Source organism: Hoplias malabaricus, chromosome 16, assembly GCF_029633855.1.
Source record: "Hoplias malabaricus isolate fHopMal1 chromosome 16, fHopMal1.hap1, whole genome shotgun sequence".
Lineage (NCBI taxonomy): Eukaryota > Metazoa > Chordata > Actinopteri > Characiformes > Erythrinidae > Hoplias > Hoplias malabaricus.
This window is the reverse complement of record NC_089815.1, coordinates 20,011,051-20,035,134: the sequence shown is the minus strand read 5'-3', so window position 1 is coordinate 20,035,134 and position 24,084 is coordinate 20,011,051. Positions and strand designations below refer to the sequence as shown.

The 24,084-nt window shown below is 38.2% G+C and overlaps 3 protein-coding genes across 7 annotated transcripts in view; 1 reads left to right on the top strand and 2 right to left on the bottom strand.

Moving 5' to 3' along the window:
* The window catches only part of ap3d1 (adaptor related protein complex 3 subunit delta 1), a 28,229-nt gene extending 27,910 nt beyond the window's left edge, over window positions 1–319 (bottom strand). For both annotated transcript variants that reach the window (XM_066647232.1, XM_066647233.1), the window contains exon 1: window positions 181–319. In XM_066647232.1, the coding sequence (XP_066503329.1) occupies window positions 181–276 (96 nt within the window). In that variant the 5' untranslated portion in view covers window positions 277–319. The remainder of the gene's footprint in view (window positions 1–180) is intronic.
* A 1,648-nt stretch (window positions 320–1,967) lies between these two features.
* On the bottom strand, window positions 1,968–15,245 carry hdgfl2 (HDGF like 2). The gene is made up of 18 exons (XM_066648407.1): window positions 15,019–15,245; window positions 14,313–14,455; window positions 13,698–14,048; window positions 12,674–12,750; window positions 11,704–11,842; window positions 11,104–11,274; window positions 10,070–10,195; window positions 9,553–9,621; window positions 9,272–9,452; window positions 9,036–9,117; window positions 8,245–8,539; window positions 8,018–8,148; window positions 7,453–7,520; window positions 7,086–7,156; window positions 6,845–6,946; window positions 6,385–6,541; window positions 3,825–3,942; window positions 1,968–2,886 (listed from the first exon to the last, which is right to left on the bottom strand). The coding sequence occupies exons 3-18, from the start codon at window positions 13,767–13,769 to the stop codon at window positions 2,790–2,792; spliced, it is 1,956 nt and encodes a 651-aa protein (XP_066504504.1). The 5' UTR covers window positions 13,770–14,048; window positions 14,313–14,455; window positions 15,019–15,245; the 3' UTR covers window positions 1,968–2,789.
* A 57-nt stretch (window positions 15,246–15,302) lies between these two features.
* Window positions 15,303–23,636, top strand: ubxn6 (UBX domain protein 6). Of its 4 annotated transcripts, XM_066648410.1 has the most exons (12): window positions 15,399–15,451; window positions 16,365–16,455; window positions 17,851–18,005; window positions 18,737–18,801; window positions 18,891–19,010; window positions 19,112–19,209; window positions 19,298–19,373; window positions 19,856–19,940; window positions 20,730–20,949; window positions 21,467–21,597; window positions 21,774–21,922; window positions 22,259–23,630. In XM_066648410.1, exons 2-12 carry the CDS (start codon window positions 16,373–16,375, stop codon window positions 22,382–22,384), a joined length of 1,308 nt encoding a protein of 435 aa, XP_066504507.1. In that variant the 5' UTR covers window positions 15,399–15,451; window positions 16,365–16,372; the 3' UTR covers window positions 22,385–23,630. The 4 variants fall into 4 exon arrangements, with proteins under 4 accessions (XP_066504506.1, XP_066504505.1, XP_066504507.1 ...); XM_066648409.1 differs by lacking the exon at window positions 16,365–16,455 and having other exon boundaries at window positions 15,303–15,451; window positions 21,774–21,926; window positions 22,259–23,636; XM_066648408.1 differs by lacking the exon at window positions 16,365–16,455 and having other exon boundaries at window positions 15,306–15,451.
* The last annotated feature ends 448 nt before the right edge of the window (window positions 23,637–24,084 follow it).

The window sequence follows — 24,084 nt, the reverse complement described above, 5'->3', positions numbered from 1 at the left end:
AATTTTCAATTCCACCTTAAAGGCTGCAGCATTTAAGGGGGAATGGAACATTAGAACCAGTAGCTGTCTAAATAAACCTCTCCCCAATGGAGCTGGAGCAGTGACACGGCGCTCACACTTCTCGTTAACGAGTGAAAATCTGCTGAAATTATATCGTCTGCCAAAATTAAATTGCCTCACCTCATCTTCCTTGTGATTTCTGATGCCACGTACTAAGTCCTGCAGGTTTTTGTCGAACATCCGATCGATGCTGCCTTTAACTATCTTCAGAGCCATTTCTGCGGGGGAGACGGAGCCTCAGGGCCGCGGTAAAGGCGCTCATCCACCCGCCAAGCTGGAGCCGAGCAGCGCCGAGCCGAGAGTCCCGGTCTAAACCCACTGAGAGGACAGTAAAGCCGCGGAAAAACAGCTCGCTGTCCGCCGAGACACAGGCGAGGAAATGGCTGACAAAATGGCGCCCAGGTCAGCTGACTGACTACATGATTATTCTCCACTTTTTAAAAAATGTTAAACAGCACCACACCACTGAAAATATTAGACACACAGAGGATAAAACCAAAGAAATATCCTACACAGACACAAAACTTCTAGTTATCATTTTAATAACTGAACAATTTAATTATTTTTAACATACGTAAGGCCTGTCATTTGAGATTTTCTGGAGTATATCATCATACATTTCTAACATTATTGGACAAAACAAACAAAAAAACTTGCAACATAAATGTGGAATTTGACCAGCACCTAATTATATATTAACTAAGCAAGAATGATAATAAAGAGTCATACATGCACTACAGGAGTCCATCTGTGCCCTGCTGTTTTTTTAAAGGTCAAGAATTCCATAGGCCCAATACATTGAAGGCATGATCTGTGTAGTGGATCAGACACAGCCAGTGATGCTGGAGTTTTTTAAAAACTGTCAACTTACTGTCCACTCTGTTTGACAAACCCATCATGTTGGTCCACCTTGTAGATGTAAAGTCAGAAATTGCAGCTCATCTGTTGTTGCAGTCTGTGTTGGTCGCCCTCTTGTCCTTCATAAAAGGTCACTGTATGCTGCCCACAGGATGTTGTTTGCTGGATATTCTTGATTGTTGGACTATTCTCACAGCAACTCGAACCAGCGAAATGGCAGACAAATTAAAGTTACGGAGCAGGGTCACCAAGTGCTAAGGCACACAGTGCTTCTGCTGCCTCATTAACTGCATTAACTGCAAAACTCCTCTGGCTTTAACATCAGCACAAAAATGCAACAGTAGTTTAATGGCATAGGTTTCCATGGCCAAGCAGTTGCATGCAAGCCTGACATCAGCAAGCATAATGCCAGGTGTCAGATGGAGTGGTGTAAAGCATGCCAAAACTGGAGTAACAAATCATGCTTCTCTATCTGGCATTCTGATATCATTTGGCAAATGCAGGAGAACTTTACCTGCATGACTGCATTGTGCCCACTGTACAGTTTGGTGGAGAACGAATAAAGATATTGGGTTGTTTTGCAGACTTAGTTCCAGTGAAGGGAAATCTTAACGCTTCAGCATATCAAGGCATTTTCAATTTTTGCATATTAAGACAGTTGTATGCTTCCAAATCTTGTAAGCATTTAAGGGAAGGCTATTATCTATTCCAGCATGACTGTGCCCCTGTGCACAAAGCAAGGTTCATAAAGGCATGGTTGAGTAAGTTTGGTGTGGAAGAATTTGACTGGCCTGCAGAGTCCTTACTTCAACCCATTAACTTACTAAAGTGTTAGAACAGGAATGTTTTTAGGAATAAATTTGTGCTTGGCTTTTGTGATGTCACTGCTTACTGCCTCTGGGTCTTGCATTACAGAATATTTTATTGTATTTTACTGATATATTTTATATCCTTCAGGTTTCCTAATTCAAACTCAGAAACAGAGAAGAGGTTGACCTCAAATATATAATGCAAAATCTACACTTGAATGAAATATTCCAAGTTAGGGCCACCATGCTGACTTTTATTGAGGTTTTTTTTCCCATTAGTGATTAAAAATGATCTGACCAATTTACAGAGCACTAAAAACATGTCTAGAATATGTAAGACAAGCAAATGTTTAGTTGACTTCAACCAAAATATTGTTTGTAAGACATTAACCTATACAGTGTAATTCAATCTATGCAGTGCGTAAACACCAGAATGTTACAGGAAAACCTGACAACAGGATCTAGCATTATAAGCCCATAGGGACATTATACTTGATGTAGGTTAAAATCCACATGAACTACTGTATGAAAATATTTCATTAGTTCCTGTCGTATGGCTCAATTTACATAGGGTTCTGAGTAATGAGAGGGGAAGAAAAAAAAAGAAAAAGAAATTTTTCTTTTTTTTTTATACAAAGAAGATTACAGAAAAACAAGTCTCGCTAAGAAAAGGTGGCTAATTCAGTACCAACCACTCAGATCAGGGTCTCTCCATTATATACAAGAGTTATTTTTAAATAATGATGACCCCCCCCCCTCCCCTAATAATGAAAGTTTTTTTTTTAGTGCTGGATCTCTGCCACACAAACATCAACAAGCCTATTGACAACATCACATTCCTGTTCAAAGAGTGAACATCTTCCATCGTATTTTATATACAACATGAAAAAATGATGCTCATAAAATGGACAAAAACACAATGAAAAGGTCAGAGGATGGACGTGTGTGTGAAAGAAGGACGCTCTCTACAAGAAGAATGTCTGCACAGAATACATGAATCAATGACAAAGGTCTCTGTTCAGTTTGAAAAAGAAAAAGAAAAAAAAGCAGCAATTCCAAATTTCAGCTTTGTACCGGTGTTTCTGTCTCTGTTGCTGAATTGTGATCTGCTGCTTCAGGCGTGTGTGGTCGCTCATCAGCAGGACTGTCTGGTCTAGACCTGAAATAAAGCATACAGCACACAATGTCAAAACATTCTTTTTGCCAGGTGCCTGTCTCATGAATCCATATTTCCTTAGTTCCATCTTACCAAGGATTTTCTCATAACCGTAAATCATTTCAACAAGGTTGCCTATCCACAGACATGTATGTTGCACACCTAACCTGCAGGTAAATTTCTAAATTTCAGATCATAGACAGCTCTACCATTCCTGTAAAAGACAATTTAAATATACCATGTTTGTGTATCATTGTTAAATTATCTTTCTTTTCATTAATTACAGTTTTTAATCATTTAGGAACTTAGGAAGGTAATTGTTGCAGTTTTGCAAGTAGAATTTTCACCCATTTTGCTTCATACATGTCTTGATATAGCCCCTGTTAACTACTGACTTTCTCTCCCCTTTATGGTGTGTCATATATATATATATATATATATATATATATATATATATATATATATATATATATATATATATATATATATATATATATATATATATATATACACACACACACGTGGCATATGACTTTAAAATCCTAAAATATGAGAATTCACGTAGGCTGTGGATTTGCAGCACCATACCATGACGGTTTCTTTTCTTTTTGTCTTTGGCACAAGAACAAGTTCAAGCTTATCTGGTTTCTTTTTGCTTTAGTTGGTTAAATAATTGTTGAAGATCAAATCACGGATTCTTGTTTTTATTGGAAAGGAACTTTGCATATAGAAATTAATAAAGCATATATTACTCCATAAAGCCCTAACAGTTATAGCCTATTTTAATGGTTATGTTTACACACAGCATGGGCTAAGATATAATGTGATTAATAGTAATAACATATTCAGCACTAATTTTAACATATGTGCCAATTAATAAGACAGTTGTATTAGTTGTCATAAAGCTCAGATTGAGTGTGGTGGGAGAGTGTATCATTTACCTGTCAGCATTTGGTGAGTTGTGCTCCACTGACTCCTCCTGCTCTATGGATTTTGCGTTACATTCAGATTCATTGTCCTTCTTAACAACTTCAGTTTCTCCATTCACTGGATTGGAATCTACAGGATGCGCAAGTACAGCAAGCAGTATAATTGTACATAACCAAAATGGTGGGTACCAGGATGTAGTAACAGGATGAAATAACAACATGAATATTTACTAGAATACTGAAATGACAAACTATGGATATGAAAAACTAGCAGGGATGCAAAGGTAACAACACAGTGAAAGCAATGCAGCTGAATTTATTTTACCAGTGGAGGCTTTGTAAAGGACATTTTAAGGCATGTATCAGATAAACATGCAGTAATTCTTTCTTGTTACAAAAATTAATGTCCACAATTATATAAATCAGACTTTAGGAGAGTTATACTGAATTAAAACAACAGATGTCATTGGTAATCTTTCAAATTATTGTATCAAACAAACAAATCCACTTTTTTCCAAATCCAAGGCTTGCTTAGTTCTATTGTCTGTTTAAACCCTATATTTAACTGAAAATCGAATAAAGACAATATTTCAAAATGCTGAAACTGAGACAACTCACTTTCATCATTTAAAAGCATAGAAACATTTTTGCATTAGGGAGGTAAAGGATCCTGGAATCACTGGGTGCAAGGCAAGAACACACCCTGCAGGGGGCGCCAGTGACACACATTTAGAGTCACTAATCCACCTACCAATGTTTTTTTGGACCGTGGGAGGAAATTGGAGCACCCGGTGGAAACCCAAGGAGAGAACACAAACTCATCACTGACAGTCACCCGGAGTGGGACTTGAACCCACAACCTCCAGGACCCTAGTGGACCCTTTGTGACAGCGCCACTGTGTGGCCCGATTCTCCTTTAATCATTTCAAATTGTAATAACATCTCTAGTTGTTATTTGTGAAGTGCACTATGTAGGGAATAGTGCACTATTTGGAATGCAGCCCGAGCTCATGAGTAATAAGTCCTCAAAATGGTGGCTACTACACAATGACATCAAAAGAAACCTTATATTACTAATATTTTGCACTGTAGATGAAGAAATGTTTCTATGTTCTAAAGGCTAAGCACTACTTAATGGACCTCCATGAATATTTCACATTATTTTAGTTACTGACATATATAAGTATGAATTAAAATGAAAATAGCATGCTTAATTTGCTTTAAAACTGACAATTTTATTAAACTACGGAAAAACCCGAGCTCGCTATGCAAATTCTTGAACGCAACCGTGACGTCACTGGTGGACCACAGCTGAACAACGCCGCGGTAAAACACCGTTATGACTGACTGTTATGACAGTATCTAGCTAAATAACCAACATTATTCATGACAATAGCCTAGCAATAAGCTAAACTCAAATTTAGAGGTACCGTTATCCTTGTAAATGTGATCGAAGTCGACTTCATCCGACACTATAAACCTCCGTAATGCGACTACGTAGATAGCCGAATATAATCTGAGCCACAAGTTTAGCAAGTCAAGCTAACGTTGCCTAACACCAACTAAAACAGGCGAAGTGAGTGTCCTTACCCTGTTTACCTCCATGTTACAGAGGCTCTTGAACACCTTTCGTTTCCTTACATGTCCATATTGTTGGAAAAGCGCCAGTGAAATGAGCTACAGATAACGGAGTGAGCGAATGACCCTTTCCAAAGTGCCCGTTTAAAGTTGACAAATTTAGTACATTTTCTGGATATTTTGGGATCTTTGGGCCATTTGTGCACAGATGTCCCACTGTACATTGAATGATTGCAGCCAAAAACAACACACCTTTTCCTCATTTTGCATTAAATTAAGTGCAACCTCTAGAGTTGTTGTCCACCATCTACGTCACAGGCAAGACGCCTATTAGAGTTTCCGAACACCGCTGGGGGAGGGGGGGGGGGAACCAACGGTCTTTTAAACCTTATTCCTTGAATTAGTAAGAAATAACATGTTTTCTGACTATCAATAAACACAAGTTAGGAACTCAAATTCACATTTGTTTGACACTTTCATAGAGCTAGTGCTTAGCCTTTAAGGTAAGGATCATTGACCTTAAATAGTTTCAATATTTGCCCATAAAGTCTATCACAATGTTTCTGAAGGACTCAGCCTCTCTGAAATGCTCCTTTAACACCAAATTATATCACTGACCTGTTGCCACTTAACTAAATTTGTTTAATTGCAGAAGTATACAGGTATTTGACCAGCTTTTTGTTGTCCTCTCCCAATTTTATTTAGAACATGTTTGTGGCATCAAATTCAAAGGTGGGCACAAGTTTTTTCAAAAATGTAAATATTTCTTTGGTACCATTTTCAATTAAAGGGATTAAAGGATGAGCACTTAAGTGAATTCTATATTTGTTTAGATTTGGCTCTGCTTTCCATCTTTTCTGGCAATGGGGTTTGCAGTCAATGCCAGAAGTTATGTTTAAACTGTAAGTTACAAAACCTCTTGGGTACTGAGAGCAGACATACTGAAAAAAGAAAACATATTTATGTAAACTACATAAGGTCAGAAAAGCATCACCTGTGTTCATAGTTTCTGTTTTTTCATCTGTCTCCTTCTTATTCTCGTCTTGTTTTGGCTTATTTGCTTCCACCTTGCCTACAAACTGGAGTTTTAATTTGTTGTAGATCTCAGTAGCCTTTTCCATTACTGCACTGCTGGCCTTGTATCTGCGAATCTGCAAGACAAAAAAATGCTTCAAGTTTAGCAGCATTATAAGAAAAGTTTACGTTGTTTGACTGAATATGCCCTTGTCGGTTCTGTACCTGTATCAACATTTTTCATACAGGTTATTGCATTAACCTGTATCTTTCCTACTTAAATTACAAAACGCAATGCATTGCATCTCACAGTTCAATTAGTCTATACCTAACCTGATGCCTAGAGAGCATTACAAATGTTTTCCTTATTGGCCTATCCATGACTATAAAACTATATAACTCAAAACTTGGTGTGTGTATATAAAGATGAATAAACTGACCTTTTTAAGTGTTGTGATGACATCAGTGTTCTTTTGCAGGATTTGACTAGTGACCGGTACAGAGCCTAGGTCATCTAAGGCCTGTAAACATTTCTCAATATCCTGAAAAGGAGAGAAAATTAATCACAGGCAGGTCTCAATGCATTACAAGAAGCATTGAACATTTAGACAACAGCAGATCTCTTGTTTGCGAGTAAAATATACATCAAAACCTGCTCTCTAACAAAGAGTGGATACTCACTGGGTTGTCCACCTTCAGCGCAAACTTGATGTCTGTGTGGAGCTTTTGTAGCTTCTCTTCTGGAGATGGTTCTGAGAAGAATTAAAACAATGAAGTATTCACACTGTGTTTAAGACAGATTTTAAAATGGATGTACTTTGATTCTCAACAGAAAACAAAGAAAGAGCATAGAAAGAAAGAACATACTACAAAGGACAGCTTAGAAGTTGTTTCAGAAAAAATTACTCAGTGAGCTAGACAATGTCAGACAAAATTCAACACATGGAAAATATAACTGTCTCAAGTTAAAATTACAGAGGGAACCAAAAAAATCCTGCTTTGTGAAATATGACTGAGAAAAGGTCTGAGTCTTAATTTAAGTGCATACCCTTCTTCTTCTCTACTTTCTTCTCTGGTGGACGCTCAGGCCTTCGTCTTGGTTTATCAGGCTTAGACCTGGAGAAGATCAAACAGTTTAAATTATTCTAAATGAAATTCATACTAGGGCTGGCCCAAGTCTTCAAGTGCAAACTGGTGTTTCCAAATGAGTACTTAAGTGTTCACTCCATATAAGTTCCTTCAAAGCAAAATATTAAAATTTTAAGTTTGTAATAAGTAGTTTTACATATTTAAACACCCTTTTTTACAGTAGACATTCCAATGACGCCAAGTGATTTTTGCAGTAACAATAATACAGAGGTAAATTAATGATGTACCTAGTTAGGCGGAATAATTCAATTAAAACAGTTTAGCCCTAAAATTTTAAATTCCACCATGGTTTAATGATTCGAATTGGCAAAAATTAACCTCTGAGCTAATGACTGAGAATATTTTAGGTGAAGTTCATTAAATATTAAATATTTATTATTAAGTATTAAATAATTCAGAGCAGTATTAACTCAAAGTTCTTACCTTAGTAAGAAAAAGAGGGCAGAAAGGAACATAAAGCCTACCTCATCCTGTGTTTCCCTTCAGATCGTGGCATTTTCTTCTCCTTTCTCTCCCTCTCCTTTTTCTCCTTTACCTCCTTATCTTTCTTCTGTCTGCCTTTCTGACCGTCTTGACGTTTGGCTGTTTTCTTCACCTGAGAAGAAGTAAAATGTTAAATATTTAGAATAATGCATTTGAAATTTCAGAAACCTTGAAAAAGCAAACAGAACTTGTCTTAAACCAGTCTTGCCTCAGTGGGTGGTGGCGAGTCAGAGTCTGAAGGTGCAGGAATGGGAGGAGGTGGGGGTTTCTTAGACTTTTTAAGGGGATGGTCATCGACACCTTCATCTGAGCTGCTACTTTCGCTGCTGCTGTTCCGACCTTTGTTCTCTTTTTCCTTCTTTCTTTTCTCCTCCTCCTCTTTCTCCCTCTCCCTCAGCCGGCGGAGTTCTTCTGCCTCCTCCTTCTTCCGGCGCTCCTCCAGCTCCCGTCGCCGCTGCTCGTCTCGTTTCTTCCAGTCACTGACATGGTCCAGCTCACTGTCACTGAAAAACCATCAGAAAACATAATCAAGCAAACAGACTTACATTTCTGTTTTAAGTCTGTATGTATCGCCATCTACCATATTAACCTAATCCCATTAACTTTAATCCACTTTATTCACTGCATTCATATTCATAGGTCTGTCTACCTTATACCCAATGTTTGTATTAGTATGTGCCAAAATAAACATAATTTATAATTATATTTTAATTTTCCCAACATCTCTTTACTGACTGGTGCCTTTAAGTTGGGTACAGGTAGATGACAGCTTTTCTGACAGGTTGCCATTCGTTGTGCCTTGTTCAAAAGGCATCCCAGGGCTGAAATGCTTTCCGAAAAGAAAGAACAGGGTAGTGCTTTCCCCCCGCGTCTTTTCCAATTATTTTAAACCAGACTTGATTTGTTTTTCTAGTGTCTTCTCAATGTGACTTCTCGTAAGTATTTCTTTTTTGAGCTGAAATATGTGCACTGAAGCAGTACAAAATTTGTCCTACGCACCTATCGCTGTCTGAAGAAGAGGACGCAGCTCTTTCTGGTGCTGGTTTGGGTTTCCTTGCCCGTGGCTTTGGTGGAGGTTTCTCTGAATATGAATAAAGGAAAGCAATTTAGTATGCCACCATATATGCACCTGAATGAACAGACACTTTAATAAGGGAAATGTGTCAGCCATTTCTGTTGCAGTCTACAAAATCATGGTAAAACAAACATAAACCATCAGCAACCACTGGCCTCACCTTTCTTTCGTGCCTGTGGACCCTTCCTGGGTGGAGGCTCCGAGTCAGAATCTGATTTGGAGCCGGACTGAGATTCGGACCCAGAGATGGCTGGTTGTGGCTTCACATCCTCAGAGTCACTCCTGTCTACTTTGTGATCGGACTGTGACCCGGAGTCTGAATCAGAGTCTGAAGATGCTTTCTAAAACGACCCACAAAAACGGGCATAAGACGGCATGCAGAAATCTTGCTGATGTGACTCTGATTACTAGTTCTGATTATGATGACTTCTATATGCTGACCTTTTTCCTGCCTCTGCCTGCAGGCTTCTTACCACCACGGCCCCCTGTCTCCTTCTGTGGAGTAAAATCCTGAAGAGGCATACAAACAATGCTATTTAAACTGTGATGCTTAACTACACTCCAACACAGTCAAACCTCTATTTCAATTTGTGAAATGACAGATTTGCAGTTTCAAATTTAATAACACCTATAATAAATTATAACATTGTAATATAGATTTTCTTAAAAAATGCTTGCATTAACTTTCTTATAATAGTTCACATCATATGTTTAGTAAAAATAAATGAATAAACCTGAAAAACAAAATGATGAAAATAAGAATAATATAATTTTTCAGAATGCACTCATTTCCCAAAAACACTGAAGTGAAATCATGGTGTGTTTAGACATTTACACCACTAGTACTAATGGATATAGCTTGAGTATGTTGATCTAGAGACACACGAGTAAGGAGGATAGCATATTTTGCAGCAATGTGACAATAGCAATCCCGGTCATACTTTAGAAATACAGACACCTGGTCACTGTTTTTTCCAGACTCTGAGTCAGAGCTAGGTGAAGGCTCGGGCTCAGAGGGTGATCCACTCTCTTCTTCATCTCGTTCACTGGAGGATGCCCCTCGCCCTCTCTTTGCTGCGGGTCGCTACATTAAAAATAAAATAAAATTTAAAAAAAAGTGTTAATTTTAAAATGACACAGGATACAAAATACGCACAAAGCCCTGTGCACCACAAGATATGATTCAACACAATTATGTTAGTGAAAAATAGTTTATTTTCTACAATATCCAGTATACTCAAATGCATCTTGATGTCATTTATAAAATAAACGATAACAAACACGGATTTGGGAGCAGTAGAACATTGAAATTTACAATATGCTTATACATACATACATAAGATTTAAAGAGAAGCTGCACTTGCACAAATGCAGTTGTTAATAAAAATACAGTGTACAATCTCCTAATCGCCTGAGAAATGTGCTTTTGAAATGTCAAATCATTTGTTAGAGACACCCTTAATATCTGAAAATTAGATTGATTAGATGCGACTCTGAAGTATATAAACCTCCTTTACGGGCGGCATGATGGCGCAGCAGGTAGTGCTGCAGTCAGTTCAATTCCCGCTCTGGGTGACTGTCTGTAAGGAGTTGATGTGTTCTCCCTGTGTCCGCGTGGGTTTCCTCCGGGTGCTCCAGTTTCAACCCTTCCACACATTGGTAGGTGGATTTGCGACTCAAAAGTGTCCGTAGGTGTGAGTGTGTGTGTTGACCTGTGAAGGACTGGCCCAATGTCCAGTATTCCTGCCTTGCACCCAATGATAAGCGGTTACAGATAATGAATGAAACCTCCTTTACAGTGAGCTACATCACCACTGCCACACAAGCGAACAAAACAAAAGTTAATCTCTGAAAACAGTGTACTGCACCCATGTTGTATGGAAAGTATCTTGAAAGGAAATTATACAATGCAGTCTGGAGATATTTCCAGTGGAACAATTATATCATTATTTTAGTGTAGGTTTACCTGGTATATAGGCTTAATTATAATACCTTTGCAGGTGGTGCTTTTCGTTTCACTGCTCCTCTCCCCCGATCTTCACTCCCAGAGGCAGACTCCTCACTTCCTATATCTGCTTTTCTAGGTACCACCGCTTCTTCATCATCTGGCACATCGCTTCCTGCGGCAGCTTCATTGTCCTCACTCTCCGATGAGCTTGCAGGCTAAGCATTAAGCACATTTATTCGTTTTATTAAGAAAAGAAATTTTACTAAACTGAAATAAATAGAGTGCTCTATGTACTTGGTAGCTTCCACTGTACAAAGCAATGAATCCTTTAGGCACATGGAAACCTGGAATTCTTTTTTTCTCACTGACCAAATGTACAGTTTCAAATGTTGAAGTTACATGGTTTTTGCCACCTGCTGAAGATCGCCATCAACAGGATCTAATGGCACTATTTTAGTAATTTCCTGCCAGCACAAAGTGCTGTTAATCTAGACGACTAGTGTGTCAAGAGGAAAAGCTTAAACCTTCGATGGACTCTAGATATACCTGTGTAAATGTAGAGGTTCTTTTTTTAAAGTATAAAATATGAAAAGTAATATATTATAAATAAAAAACTTTTTTTTCAGAAAAGTATGGATACTTACAGCAGGAGTACTGTAAGAAGCATGGGGATTGTTTTGAATCTCCCACAGTCCCTCGTTGAATCCTTTCCTTTTGTTGGACTTCCCATACCGGTCCCGGTACTTCTCATAGGCAAAGAGGTCCTTTGGTGCAAGGAATGCTCTACATTAAATAAGACAAAAAAAAAATTTTAGTGCACAAAACAAGTACTAATTAACATTTATAGAGTAACATTAAAGCATTAAAGGTGGCACAGTGGCGCAGTAGGTAGTGACACAGTCACACAGCTCCAGGGACCTGGTGGTTGTAGGTTAAATTCCCGCTCCAGGTGAAGGTCTGGGAGGAGCTGGTGTGTTCATCCTGTGTCCATGTGGGTTGCCTCTGGGTGCTCCAGTTTCCCCCGACAGTCCAGAAACACAAGTTAGTGGATGGATTGGCTAAAAGTGTCCATAGGTGCGATTGTGTGAATGAATGTGTGTCGCCCTGTGAAGGACTGGCGCCCCCTCCAGGGTGTGTTCCTGCCTTGCACCCAGTGATTCTGGGTAGGCTCCGGACCCACCACGACCCTGAACTGGATAAGTGGTTACAGACAATGAATGAATGAATGAATGAACATTTAAAAACTGAATTGTCTGCCTGTGTCCAGCTACCTAGCTACCACAGACGGCACACCCTGAATCCTGACCAATTAACTATTATATTAGTCAAGGAAAACTTGAATAAGCCAGCAGGAGAATAGACAGATAGATAAATTATTTTATATATTATTAATTAATTAAAAAATAATAATAAAAAAGTTTTCTCAAGCATAAAACGCACTTCTGCAGATGCCATTTTTAAAACAACTACTTTGTAATCATGCTCTTCATACTTATTTGTACAAGCCAGAAAATGTAATTAATTTACCCAATTAACGTTAAATTTCATTTACAGTGGAAATAGCATGAAAACTCTAACGTGATCATATACATGCTTGAACCTAAAATCACTTACGTTTCATGAGTCCCAAAGAAAAAAATTGGTATTTTATTTGGTGGAGGTTTCACTGCCCCTTCAGCAACATCTTCAATCTAGAGGAGAGAGGAACAGCCAAAAATATGCAGTATGAGAACTAAAAAAGACTTTAGAATTACTGACCTAAAATAAAGCCCAGAAGGAGGATTTCAGCTTTGAGAGCAGGCCAAGTCAGCAATACAAATTCTATTATATAATATACAGCCTTTGTAATAAAATAAGATTGGGTTGTAAATAAACGATAATAGATATAACTGCAACAGCAAAGCTGGGTAAATATTTATGTTCGTAAAGGCACTTAAATTAACTTCTTATCTATCCGGCTTAAAGATATGTTTAAGGACATAATTTTATAAATAAAACGTAATTTAAAAGTCAGTAATACTAGGGGAAAATACTGTTAAATATTTGCTCCAAACAGTTTAGTCTTTCGTCTAATATACCCGTGTTTCTAAGGAAGTTTAACTTTGCTTCTTATTCAAACTTCCATTCCACCTTAAATGGTGCAGCAGTAGCGTGAGGTGCAAGAGGTTTTCTACTGCACCATTTAAGGTGGAATAAAAAATACGAACAAAAAGAATGCAAATAAAGCTCGTTAAGGTATTTGTTTTTGAGGGAAGTACAATTTTGCCTTTCAACGGGCGTTGCTTTCTATGTAGCTAAACAAAAATATAAACAAAGTTGAAGCTGTCCTAGTTCGTATCCTAATATTCCGTTCCACCTTAAATGTTGCAGCGGTTAATATAAGTGCTGCACAATTTAAGGTGGAAAGAAAATTTTGAATAAAAGCTGCTAAATATAACGATAAAATCCAGCTGCAGTTGTTTATTAAAGACTGTCTATGGCTGAACATGAAAGACAATGCTATTAAATACTACGTTCAAAAATGTAGATGTAAATGTGGGCCTCAGTTAACATCTCCGCTTTGGGGGCGTGTGTGTTTTTTAGAGTCCCGCTATGGCCCCTCTCTTTTCGGCCACACCGTCACCGACCTCCCGCTTACCCTCGCCGGCCAGTGTGGGTACCCCTTCATTTTAGCGAAGACCAGGTCCCCGGGCCGAAAATTGTGTGGCATCTCCTCTGTTTACGCCGTGCAGAAGTAGTCTCGGTGTTTGTTTATATATTTCTCTTCTAGCTCTTCTGCTATGGCCAGGTACGGAGCTCCACAAAAACGCGCTCTCGGCTCCAGCAGCAGTTTCCGCTCACACAGCCGAGCAAACTAGCGGAACTCCCGCCTCAATTCAGGAGATTCACCGGTGAAGCGGCCTGCCACTCCGTGCTCTCAGCCAATAGAAACTTACAGTGTAGCGCTGGGTTTTTACAGTAGAATGGTAATGTTGCCAGCCGGAGAAAACTGTTCACAGAGGAAATAATGTTTATTTCGGAAACTCTCAACTACAGGAGGCCTAAAAGGCAATAGATTCATATATTTTATTTATTATCCTTTTAAAAGTAAATTTATAGTTTTCTCTAGATCTTTCTGAATGTGTTATAATTGTACCATAAGAATGGACATACAACAAATTGTCAGTTTTTACATCTAAAAACAAAGCAAAAAGTTGTGCCGACAAAACTGTTCAAAATGAAAATGGCTAAAAACAAAGTTTCAGCTCCTCACCCCTCGTTGCTGTGCAGTATTACTGGACTGAGCTGTGGCTTGCCCTGTGAAGGACTGGCGCCCCCTCCAGGGTGTGATCCTGCCTTGAACCCAATGATTCCGGGTAGGCTCTGGACCCACCGCGACCCTGAACTGGATAAGAGCTTACAGAAAATGAATGAATGAATGAATGAATGAGCAGTGGCTTGTTTTCATTTAAAGGAACAGGGCTACACAGGGTGAGAATGGTGCTGCGTGGTTTGATCCTTGTGTTATTTTTTCCTAAACAGGTTACAGATGACTTATTAAGAACTTAGAACAGTGTTAAGTTGTGGAAATATATTTTTTTAATACTTGCCAAAATGAACGTTACAAAAGTTCCGTTTATTCCGAAATGGCATTCCACACCAGGATGATACATGTGGTGTTTTCATATGTAGAGAGATTAGTCTCAAAATACTTTACAAATGTGTAAATATTAACCCACAAATAAAACACAAGTCACAAATATGTTTCAATATTCACAAATGAACACATCCCAATCTGTGTCTCACAGTCTGCAATTTGTACAAATACAGTTACATTCATAAATACATGTTTTTGGTTTTCATAGATATGTCACAATTTTATGCGAAATTTACATTGCAAATATTTGTAAAGTCGAAGTCTCGAATTTAATATTTATTTGTAAAATGTTGAATCTGCATTTGTGGATCAAGTCACTTACGTGTTTTTCCTTTACGTGCATTTGTTCATTTCCTCTCGCGGGTTTTCGGATTTTGAGACTTTCCTGTCACATTTCACCCGATCCAAATACAAATGCAGCCTGATCCACAAATGTGGCCAGCAGGCGAACAAGCCACCGCTTGGTGGCACTGTTGTTTTCCCCAGTGTCTCAGAACTGACCTGTTGCTCTTAGGGCCGCAGCGAAACGACCCCCTGTAGGCGGGACTATGACTCCATTGGCTGCCGCAATAAATATAGACAGCTAACTCTGGCTGCTGATTGGCTAAATAAAAGTGATGACCAATGAGAAGCGCATATTCTGTTTCAGATCCGTGGGGTATCTGCCCCTCCCTTCGTCTGAGGGAGAGCATCTGTCTGAAACAAATCACCCGTTTTAACAATCCAATCTCAAAATTTCGAAACATATCAGTCCAGTAAGTAACACCATTTTAGTCCAAATACGGGATGGTTTTAACGTATTTTATTTGACAACCCTAGTCTGCAGCGAAATTAGGAATGTTCCGCTGGACATTAGCGTCGTTAAATTTAGGGCACATTTAAAAGTGTTCCACAGTGATCCCCCGCTCCTAACGGTCTGTGATATGAAGCTGAATTCAGCGGCTTGGGGGCTTTTTGTTCGAACTTCCACATTAAATGTTGCGCAAATGCGTCTCCATTTAAAGTTGCCCCCCACGGCCTAAAACAACAGTGCTACCTAGCTGTGGGTTGTTCGCCTGCGGGCCACATTTGTGAATCAGGCAGCATTTGTATGTGGATCGGGTGAAATGCGAGAGGAAAGTCTCAAAATCCAAAAACCCGCGAGAGGAAACGAACAAATGCAAGTCACGGAAAACACGCGAGTGACTCGATCCACAAACGCAGATTCGACAATTTACAAATAAATTTTAAATATGAAACTTCGACTTTACAAATATTTGCAATGTAAATTTAAACATGTTTTTAATTTCGCATAAAATTGTGATATATCTATGAAAACCAAAAACATGTATTTATGAATGTAACTGTATTTGTACAAACTGCAGACTGTGAGACACAGATTGGGATGTGTTCATTTGTGAACAGTGAAACATATTTGTGACTTGTGTTTTATTTGTGGATTAACATTTACGCATTTGTAAAGTATTTTGAGAGTAATCTCTCTACATATTTTCAGGACATTGGACACGACAAGAATAGCGCTTCATGGTATTTAGACCACCGTTGCGTTAGAGGTCGCTAAAAGAACTTTTCTCGTTTCCTGCCCTTCCCTCTCCCTGAGCATGTAAACAGATTAGCGGGCTCGGTTAGTAGGTCCAACCAGTAATTTACTGCCGTTTAATACTGTAGCTCTAACAATGAAGAAGTTTTTCGAAGACATCAAAAAGGATATTAAATTCAAATCCGCGGGACCAGGGAAGAAACTTGCTGACGACGCCAGGTAGAGTAAGGGTTATTTAACCTCACAGCTTTGACAGCTGCTTACTGTTAAACTCGGCAGATTTAGCTTGATCACTAAGGTACAGTTATTTTTATAGCGGATCTGATGAAACCATATTTACAGTCTTCCTGTATCGGGTTGTTTCTCTTGCGGTCTTTAACTGCGCAAGTGGTAATATCACAGCAGACTGGATTCTTCTCAATTTCTTTAAGCAGAAGAATTTAACGCAGTATGTGAACCTTGTTTTTAATATATAGTCTTTATATTTGACAGTTTTTTTTTGTGCCAGGTTACATACATTTAACCATTGTATTTAGACGGCATTCCCATTTTCAGCCCACAGCTGTTTAAGAGTTTTAGCGTGGTCCAGGACAAAACATCTTATTTAACTCCGAGTGCCTAAAACAAGTTATATAACACTTATCAACACAAATGTAATAACAATTAAAAAAAAAAAATAAATAAATAAAACACCATAGCAGTTGAGTGTGGGTCTAAAACAGTCATGAATGCAAGCGATCCCAGTAAACAATTAGCCGTTGATTCAACGTTGAAATAACGTAATGGCTGCCGTCTAATCAACGTTCTCTTAAGGTTGAAAACGAAAGTTGAAATGACGTCCAAACACAGACATTGAAAAGACGACTATTAGACGTATTTTGGACGTTCATTGACGTTATTAATTGGTCCCGAAATAAATTACTTGTATAAAAGGCATTTTGGACGTCCACTGACATTATCGGTTGGTCACCACTTAAGTAACTTATTAAGATAGATTTTGGACGTCCATTGACGTTTAAAATATGTCATTGACGGACAGACTACTTTTAGACCTATTCTGAACGTCCAGGGACGTTCCTTGTTTACTGGGATAGGCCTTTCTGACTTAAACTTTCTTCTTTCAAGCCTGTTTTATAGTAGATAGGTTCTGAAACATGCTCTCAGGCTCAATACCAATATTTACTGAGCTCAAGATTTTTATATACACGGTTTAACTAAAAACTCATCTTCAAAAGGTTAATTTTGTGGAGAATGGTGAATTCCTATCAAGCTATTTATTTTAGGCCATTTCTATTTGTCTATTCAATAAGAAATAGGAACCAGTGTAAAGAAAATCTAGTATTTGCAGATTGTCTTAAAATATTTTTTTCCAATAATATGTTTAAAATATCTTGATTTGACAGAGCTCATGTAACAAATAACAGCTTAAAATCTAACTATTTTTATCTATTGGTAACTAATAGCACATCATAGTGAAACTACTATACTATTCAAGCCTCACCTTAACCCTATATCTAGGCATTTGGTGTGTGAGTCATTCAGTTAGACATCTGCTGCTGCACATGGTGTTATTAGTAATAACAATGACTAGTTTGTGTTTGTTTTGGTTTTCAGCAGTAAGACTCCGGAGGCTCAGCCCAGCACCCAGGTGAAATCACGCCATGCTCCCAATGAAAGTGCTCAGAGAGCTGGTGCTGCTGCACTGGCAAGAGTGGAACAGCAGCATCGTCCACGCATGCACACATCCCAGGATGCCATCAGGAACCAAGGTCAGTTACCTATTCTTAACCTATCACTGACAGACAAGTGTGCCCTTACTCCTATAACTCCAATACACTGTGAAGATCCATTGATGCTTTGCAATAAAACTCTTTAAGGCATTTCCATGAATATTTCAAATATTCAATAGTGCTATAATATTAATATGTTGCTGTTTAAAACTATGACCATCAGTGTTGGAGACAAGATTCAACTACTTTTTATACAATACTCTGCAACAGTGAAAGACTAGCCTTTTTTATCTCCAGTTGAAGTAATCATTACATATGTGTTCGTAACATTTATTTATCAAGAATAAAAAGCAAAGAAGATAAATTTAAATAAAATTACACAAAATAATTTGTTTCCCTCAAAATCAATTGTATCCACTCTGCGACTTGTAGCTTCAGTTCTTTTCAGGGGACTTGCACTCAGTTTGAGCATTATGTGTTCTTCTTTATTTGTGCTGAAGCCAGCAGTGTTTCCCCAATGGAATTTAGAAAAATTCTGTCTCAGAGGATGTATATACTATTCTCCATTATAATTTGATAGCATTGTTTGACTGGAAATCACATTTAAATAACATTGTCTCTTTTGGATTAGTAAGCAATGACCAAATAACCAGTGAGCATTAAATAAAGTCACAGTGCCTACATGCACAGTCAGTTTCTGTCACTTAAATAAAATTGAGAAAAACTACAACTTTTTCTATGATATGTGCCTGATAACACTTCTCTTGCAGTGAAGAAGGAGCTTGAGGCTGAGGCTGCGGCCACAGCAACAGGACTTGAACATGTGGATGCTCAGGCAAGAATTTGTTTATGCCTAATTTACACTGGCAATTAAGATAGATACTTGACCTTCTAATTCCTAGTTCTGCATTATGTTTTCTCCAGGTTCCAGTGAAGGACGCTGCATGTTTCTCTGTGTCTGGAGTGTATTTTATTTGTCCATTGACTGGCCAGATGTTAACAAAGAGCGAGAGAGAGGTGCACATTAAAGAGGCCATTCTCATGGTGTGTGTATTTACACAAATACAGTGAATAATGTGTGAAAAATGCACTGGATTGTCTTTTTTATGTGGGAAGATTTACTTATGCGGATTCCCTTGTTACAGAAATTCTCTGAGAATCCAGTGGAGGCTTCTATTATGATGATCCACACCTTCAACAAGGACAGGGAGAAAGTAAAGGCTGCTGTGGATATCATCAGCAAGTGAGCACTTTAAAGAATCTGTTTTCTTGTGTATTTAAAAAAAAAAAAAAAAAAACTTCAAAGCACGTTTTCCCTAAATACATTTCAGATATATTGACAACATCTGTAAGAATCCCACAGAAGAGAAATACAGAAAGATTAAGCTCAGCAATAAAATCTTTCAGGTAAGTAGAAGTGGTGTTATAAAAAATATGCCAACATACGTAAATATCTAATCACAGTACATGATACAAAACGTAATATTTTGTTTTTGAAGATTTGTCATTTTAAGGAGTAATAGATCATTTATTTACCTCTAAGAAACAACATATATGGAACAGATTATTAGTATTGTTTTCTATGAAATGCAACTTGCATTAGGTAAAAATCTGAATGAATTCTCCCATGAGTGTAGACATTTGAACTAGGTTTAATACAGATTTAATTAATAGGTTTAATCACACCAAGTGTCAGTATAAAACAAGAAAGGATTATTGGAGAAAAAGCCTGATTGCTTCTTTTAGTACTTACAGTACTGCCAATGTTCTCATAAAGTCTTATAGTGGTTATAGTAGAATTCATATTGTCATATCACTCAAGTCTTGTGAGTAAGAGGAAAAAAGTGAGTATTATAGGAACCATCAGTTTCTCTTTTATTCTGTTTCAGGAGAAGGTCAGTGGAATCGAGGGGACTCGGGAGTACTTGCAGGCTCTGGGATTCGAGAGTAAAATGCTGCCAGTGGAAGGGCAAGGTAAATTAAAATGCAAAATGTTATCACTAGGCAGTTTCTGTGAGGTGTGTTCTCCCTGTGTCCGTGTGGGTTTCCTCCGGGTGCTCTGTTTTCCTCCCACAGTCCAGAAACACAAATTGGTAGGTGGATTGGCAACTCAAAAGTGTCCGTAGGTGTGAGTGTGTCGCCCTGTGAAGGACTGACACCCCCTCCAGGGTGTGTTCCTGCCTTGTGCTCCGGACTCAACATGAACATGAACTAAAATGAATTTGCGTACATAGGGATGCTATTCTATATATTTTAATTTATGGACATTATCAAATCAGCAGATATGCCCGATATTGCACCCGTATTTATATAATATACTATAATATAGTAAAATAAATTATAAAAATTAAGGTCTTTTTCTCACTCTTATTTATTTATTTAAAATCCATATGGATTCACTGTAAATTTTCACTGAGCAAAATCTTGTCAGTTTTTATTATAATTTCATAAGCTGGTATTGGCACAATGTTGAAAATATGAGGATTTCAGGACAGTGCAGTAAAAGTGAATTATGTTCTGCAAGTGTAGGAGAGCCCTGGAGAAAATTCGTCCATTCATCCTGTTAGATCACACAATGTATAGGGCAGTTGTTTTTTCACATAGTTTAAAAACATGATTCTGTAGCTTCATTCTCATTTACACAAGCATCGTTTGGTTTGTTCTCCTATGTGAGGTGAAGTTGATACCTATTATATATGCCTGTATTATATAGGCCTGTATAAACGTTGACTAAATCCATTATCTCTTGCTGGTGTTGTCCAGAGGGCACCGAGGAGTTCCTGGTCCTGCCAGAGCAGCAGGCTGAAGCTCTAGAGCAGATGAAAGAGAGGAAAGAGCAACTGCAGAATGGAGAGCCTGTCCGAGCCAAGCTGGATCGCCAGCCTCAGGCTTTCAGACCCTCCCAACACGCCACACGCTTTGAACTGCCACCAGACTTTTACAACCTCACTGCTGAAGAGCTCAAAAGAGAACAGCAGCAGAAGTGCGAAAGCCAATAATTATTCTTAAGAATATCTGTTAAACTTCAGTATCCAGAAAGCTCAATGTCTTTTGTCAATGCAAAATATATATTGCGTTGATATGAGTAGATTAGACACAGCTTCAGCAGCATTTTGTGCCTGTTCCGCCAGCGAAGCACACACTAACAAGCCATCATCACATTGTCACTGGAGCGCTGAGAATAAGCAACCAGCCAAATCATATTTGCTCTTGACCATTGAAGGACAGCGTGAACAGGAAATAACAAAATGTGCAGGGAAACAGACTATAGTATGTAATTTTAGAATGGACACAGCACAATAATGAGAAAATATGAAGCCATAATGTACCTTTATTTAAGGAATGTGTTATTAATATATATAAATCTCCAATGGTATGTTTGGTAAATCTGATTCTTGGAGATCATATATTTGCTGTTGTTTTGCAGTTGATTGTATTAACAAATGGTTTTTGATGGAATGATTTTAATTCGTTTTGGCTTTCTGACAAATAACTTTCAGAAGCGAGATAGTTGAAAGAAACTCCATGCTGCGGACAAAAGCCATGCGGGAAAAGGATGAGCAAAGGGAGAGGAGAAAGTACAACTATGCTCTTCTGAGAATACGGTTACCAGATGGCAACATACTACAAGGTATTCAAGTATTCTGCAGACATCCCTAAGATCAGATACTTTCACAACCAGTGTTTTTTAACATAGTGAACTGAGACTGACAGTTATTTTTCTATATTTCTGAACTTTTGTTCTCATATTTGTATCAATATTTTATTGCTATTTACTTGATATTCTGATCAATATTTAATTGATAGGGACTTTCTTGGCCTGGGAGAGAGTGGCAGCGTTGTATCAGTTTGTGCGAGATTCTTTGGAGAGCAGCTGGCAGCCTTTTGAATTGTTGGCACCTGGTGGCCAAAAGTTGAAGGAGGATGAGGAATTGGCATTGAATGAATGTAATCTTGTACGTAAGTTAATATAAGATACAAACACACACACACACACAACTGATCAAGCACAAGATGAAACCAATGAGTTTAAGTGAATAATGATTATCTTGTTTGAGTAGCACGCGAAATTGTGGGATTTATTATGTGGCAAATGAAGAATCAGAGCTTCAAGTTTGTGTGTTGGAAGCAGGAAAAATGGGCAAACAGGAATCTGAGCTTTCAGGTGGCCAGTCCACTGTTTAATGTTAAAAGAAATGTAGTTTTTGGACTGTCTGTTCACTTGCCTGACATTTTGAGAATAGACACTGGAATTGCTAATTTCCTTTCATAGCTTCCCTCCTTTTCCTCAGGCTCCTGCAGCCCTGCTGACCTTCTCCTGGGATGCTGCGGTCCAGGCCGACATTGCTGCAGCTGGAGGACAGAGCAGTTCGTTGCTGCAAGAAGAACTTCTTGAGAACATTAAAACCCTAAGCTGAACCCTGGATGAACTTCCCTCCTGCTTGATCTGCCTGTGCCTCCTGTTTCCTCTCTTCTGTTAACAGCCTCCTTTCCCTGTTGGAGTCCACACAGTTCAGTTTCACAGGCTCACGGCATTACCGCAAGTGCTGATAGGATGTAACAGACTGAGAAAAATGGGAGATGTCTGTGGTTAGCCAGTGATTAAGCAGCTTAGAAATGGCTCCTTGGAACCAGAGTCAGCATTCTCACAGCTGAGCAAAGGGACTGTTGCATCTTCTGTCTGAGCATGATTGTTTGTCTCATTGAAGAAAGGTTCCTGTGGTTATGTTCAGTGTATCATTCACATGCTGGAGAGTGAAATCATTTCTATTGCACTGTGATGCTGCTGTAAAACTGGTCCCTGTATCCGATCCTGTTTGACCGAAGCTTTGATATTTAAAAAAAAGAAAATATATAAATGGAAAAATTAAAAGCACTTTGAGGCTATTTTAACAAAAATTGTTGTTAAATATGCTGTTAAAACTAATCTGCACAACCAGATATTGTTTGCAAGTATGTTCAAGGTTGCAAAGATGTCAAGGTAAAAGAGAAAAAATAGGTGTTTACAACTTTCCCTCAACTTAATAAATGATTAATTTAATAATTCACTTAACTGAATTAATCAGCCCCTTAGTTTAACTAGGTGAACCTTAAATCATTGCTCCCTTAGTTTTAATAAATGGTCCCTGAAAAATTGAGTTGGGGAGCCATTTTAGTTCAACAGAGGGAAAACATGTTAAACTAAGAACAATATATGTTGAGAAATTGTGTTTAAAGCCTCAGATTTTTTACACCTTGGTAACTGTGTCACCATACAGGTGTAGTTAACTGTTTCACATCATTCATTTAAAGCACACCAGTTAATTTCTTACCCATTTCAGCTTTATTACCTTGCACAGTTCTGAAAATCTATATAATTATGAAACCATTGCAAAAGGATTCAATACTGAACACTACAAAAAAAAAAAAACAGGATGACAACAACCTACCTCCTCACAACAGTAAGTGTCCACTCCCAATGCATTAGAAAACAGACTGCAATTCATTTACCCAAGTAGCTAGTACAGTATGTATGTTAGTTCCTAGTATCTGCAGAAAACAGCATATGAGCGATTTGCTTGTTAAAGTATTTGTTTCTGTTTGGAGACGTTTTAGTTGTATGTTTAATGGAAATATATTAATAGCACAAGAAAATACCATATGCTTTGTCTACAATAGCCAAGTTCTGTTGCTTTTAACTAATTTACAGTATGTAATAAAAGTTTAAAAATGCTTCCTCACGTGTCTGTTTTGACACGTATTTCGTACAAACACACACAGGCGCACCAGATGTTTTTGCTTCAACCTCGTCACACCCAAATTTATTATTTTGTAAACGTTTATGTATTCATGTTAAAAGTTAGCCTACTTTTCCCTAAATTCAACCTCTTCCTTCATTTGCAACATTTATTTTCAAATGAGGCCAGCTGTGGCCTGTTACAGAAGATAAAAATAGGGGCAGTGAAGTAATAGCAGTTTCTACTCCCATTTTCACCTTTGGTAAAGCACCTAAGCCTCACCCCGCTGTCAAACGGCTGCGCTGTGGGTGTTTGTTTCTACCATCATAGTGCATACATTCACTGCAACAGATGCTGTATGTTTCATTGTCCTGCTGTGCAAGAATGATGAAAGCATGTTT

Bases quoted from the DNA above. Each gene is read 5' to 3' on its own strand.
- hdgfl2 (XM_066648407.1), bottom strand. From the start codon at position 13,769: ATGCCACACAATTTTCGGCCCGGGGACCTGGTCTTCGCTAAAATGAAG. The intron at 11,275-11,703 runs GTAAGTATCCAT...CTTAATGCTTAG, and splicing joins CTTCTTACAGTACTCCTGCT to CCTGCAAGCTCATCGGAGAG. The intron at 3,943-6,384 runs GTGATGCTTTTC...CGCATCCTGTAG, and splicing joins AACAGAAACTATGAACACAG to ATTCCAATCCAGTGAATGGA.
- ubxn6 (XM_066648408.1), top strand. From the start codon at position 15,321: ATGAGAAGCGCATATTCTGTTTCAGATCCGTGGGGTATCTGCCCCTCC. The intron at 18,802-18,890 runs GCAAGAATTTGT...TGTTTTCTCCAG, and splicing joins TTGAACATGTGGATGCTCAG to GTTCCAGTGAAGGACGCTGC. The intron at 20,950-21,466 runs GTGCGAAAGCCA...AATAACTTTCAG, and splicing joins AAAAGAGAACAGCAGCAGAA to AAGCGAGATAGTTGAAAGAA.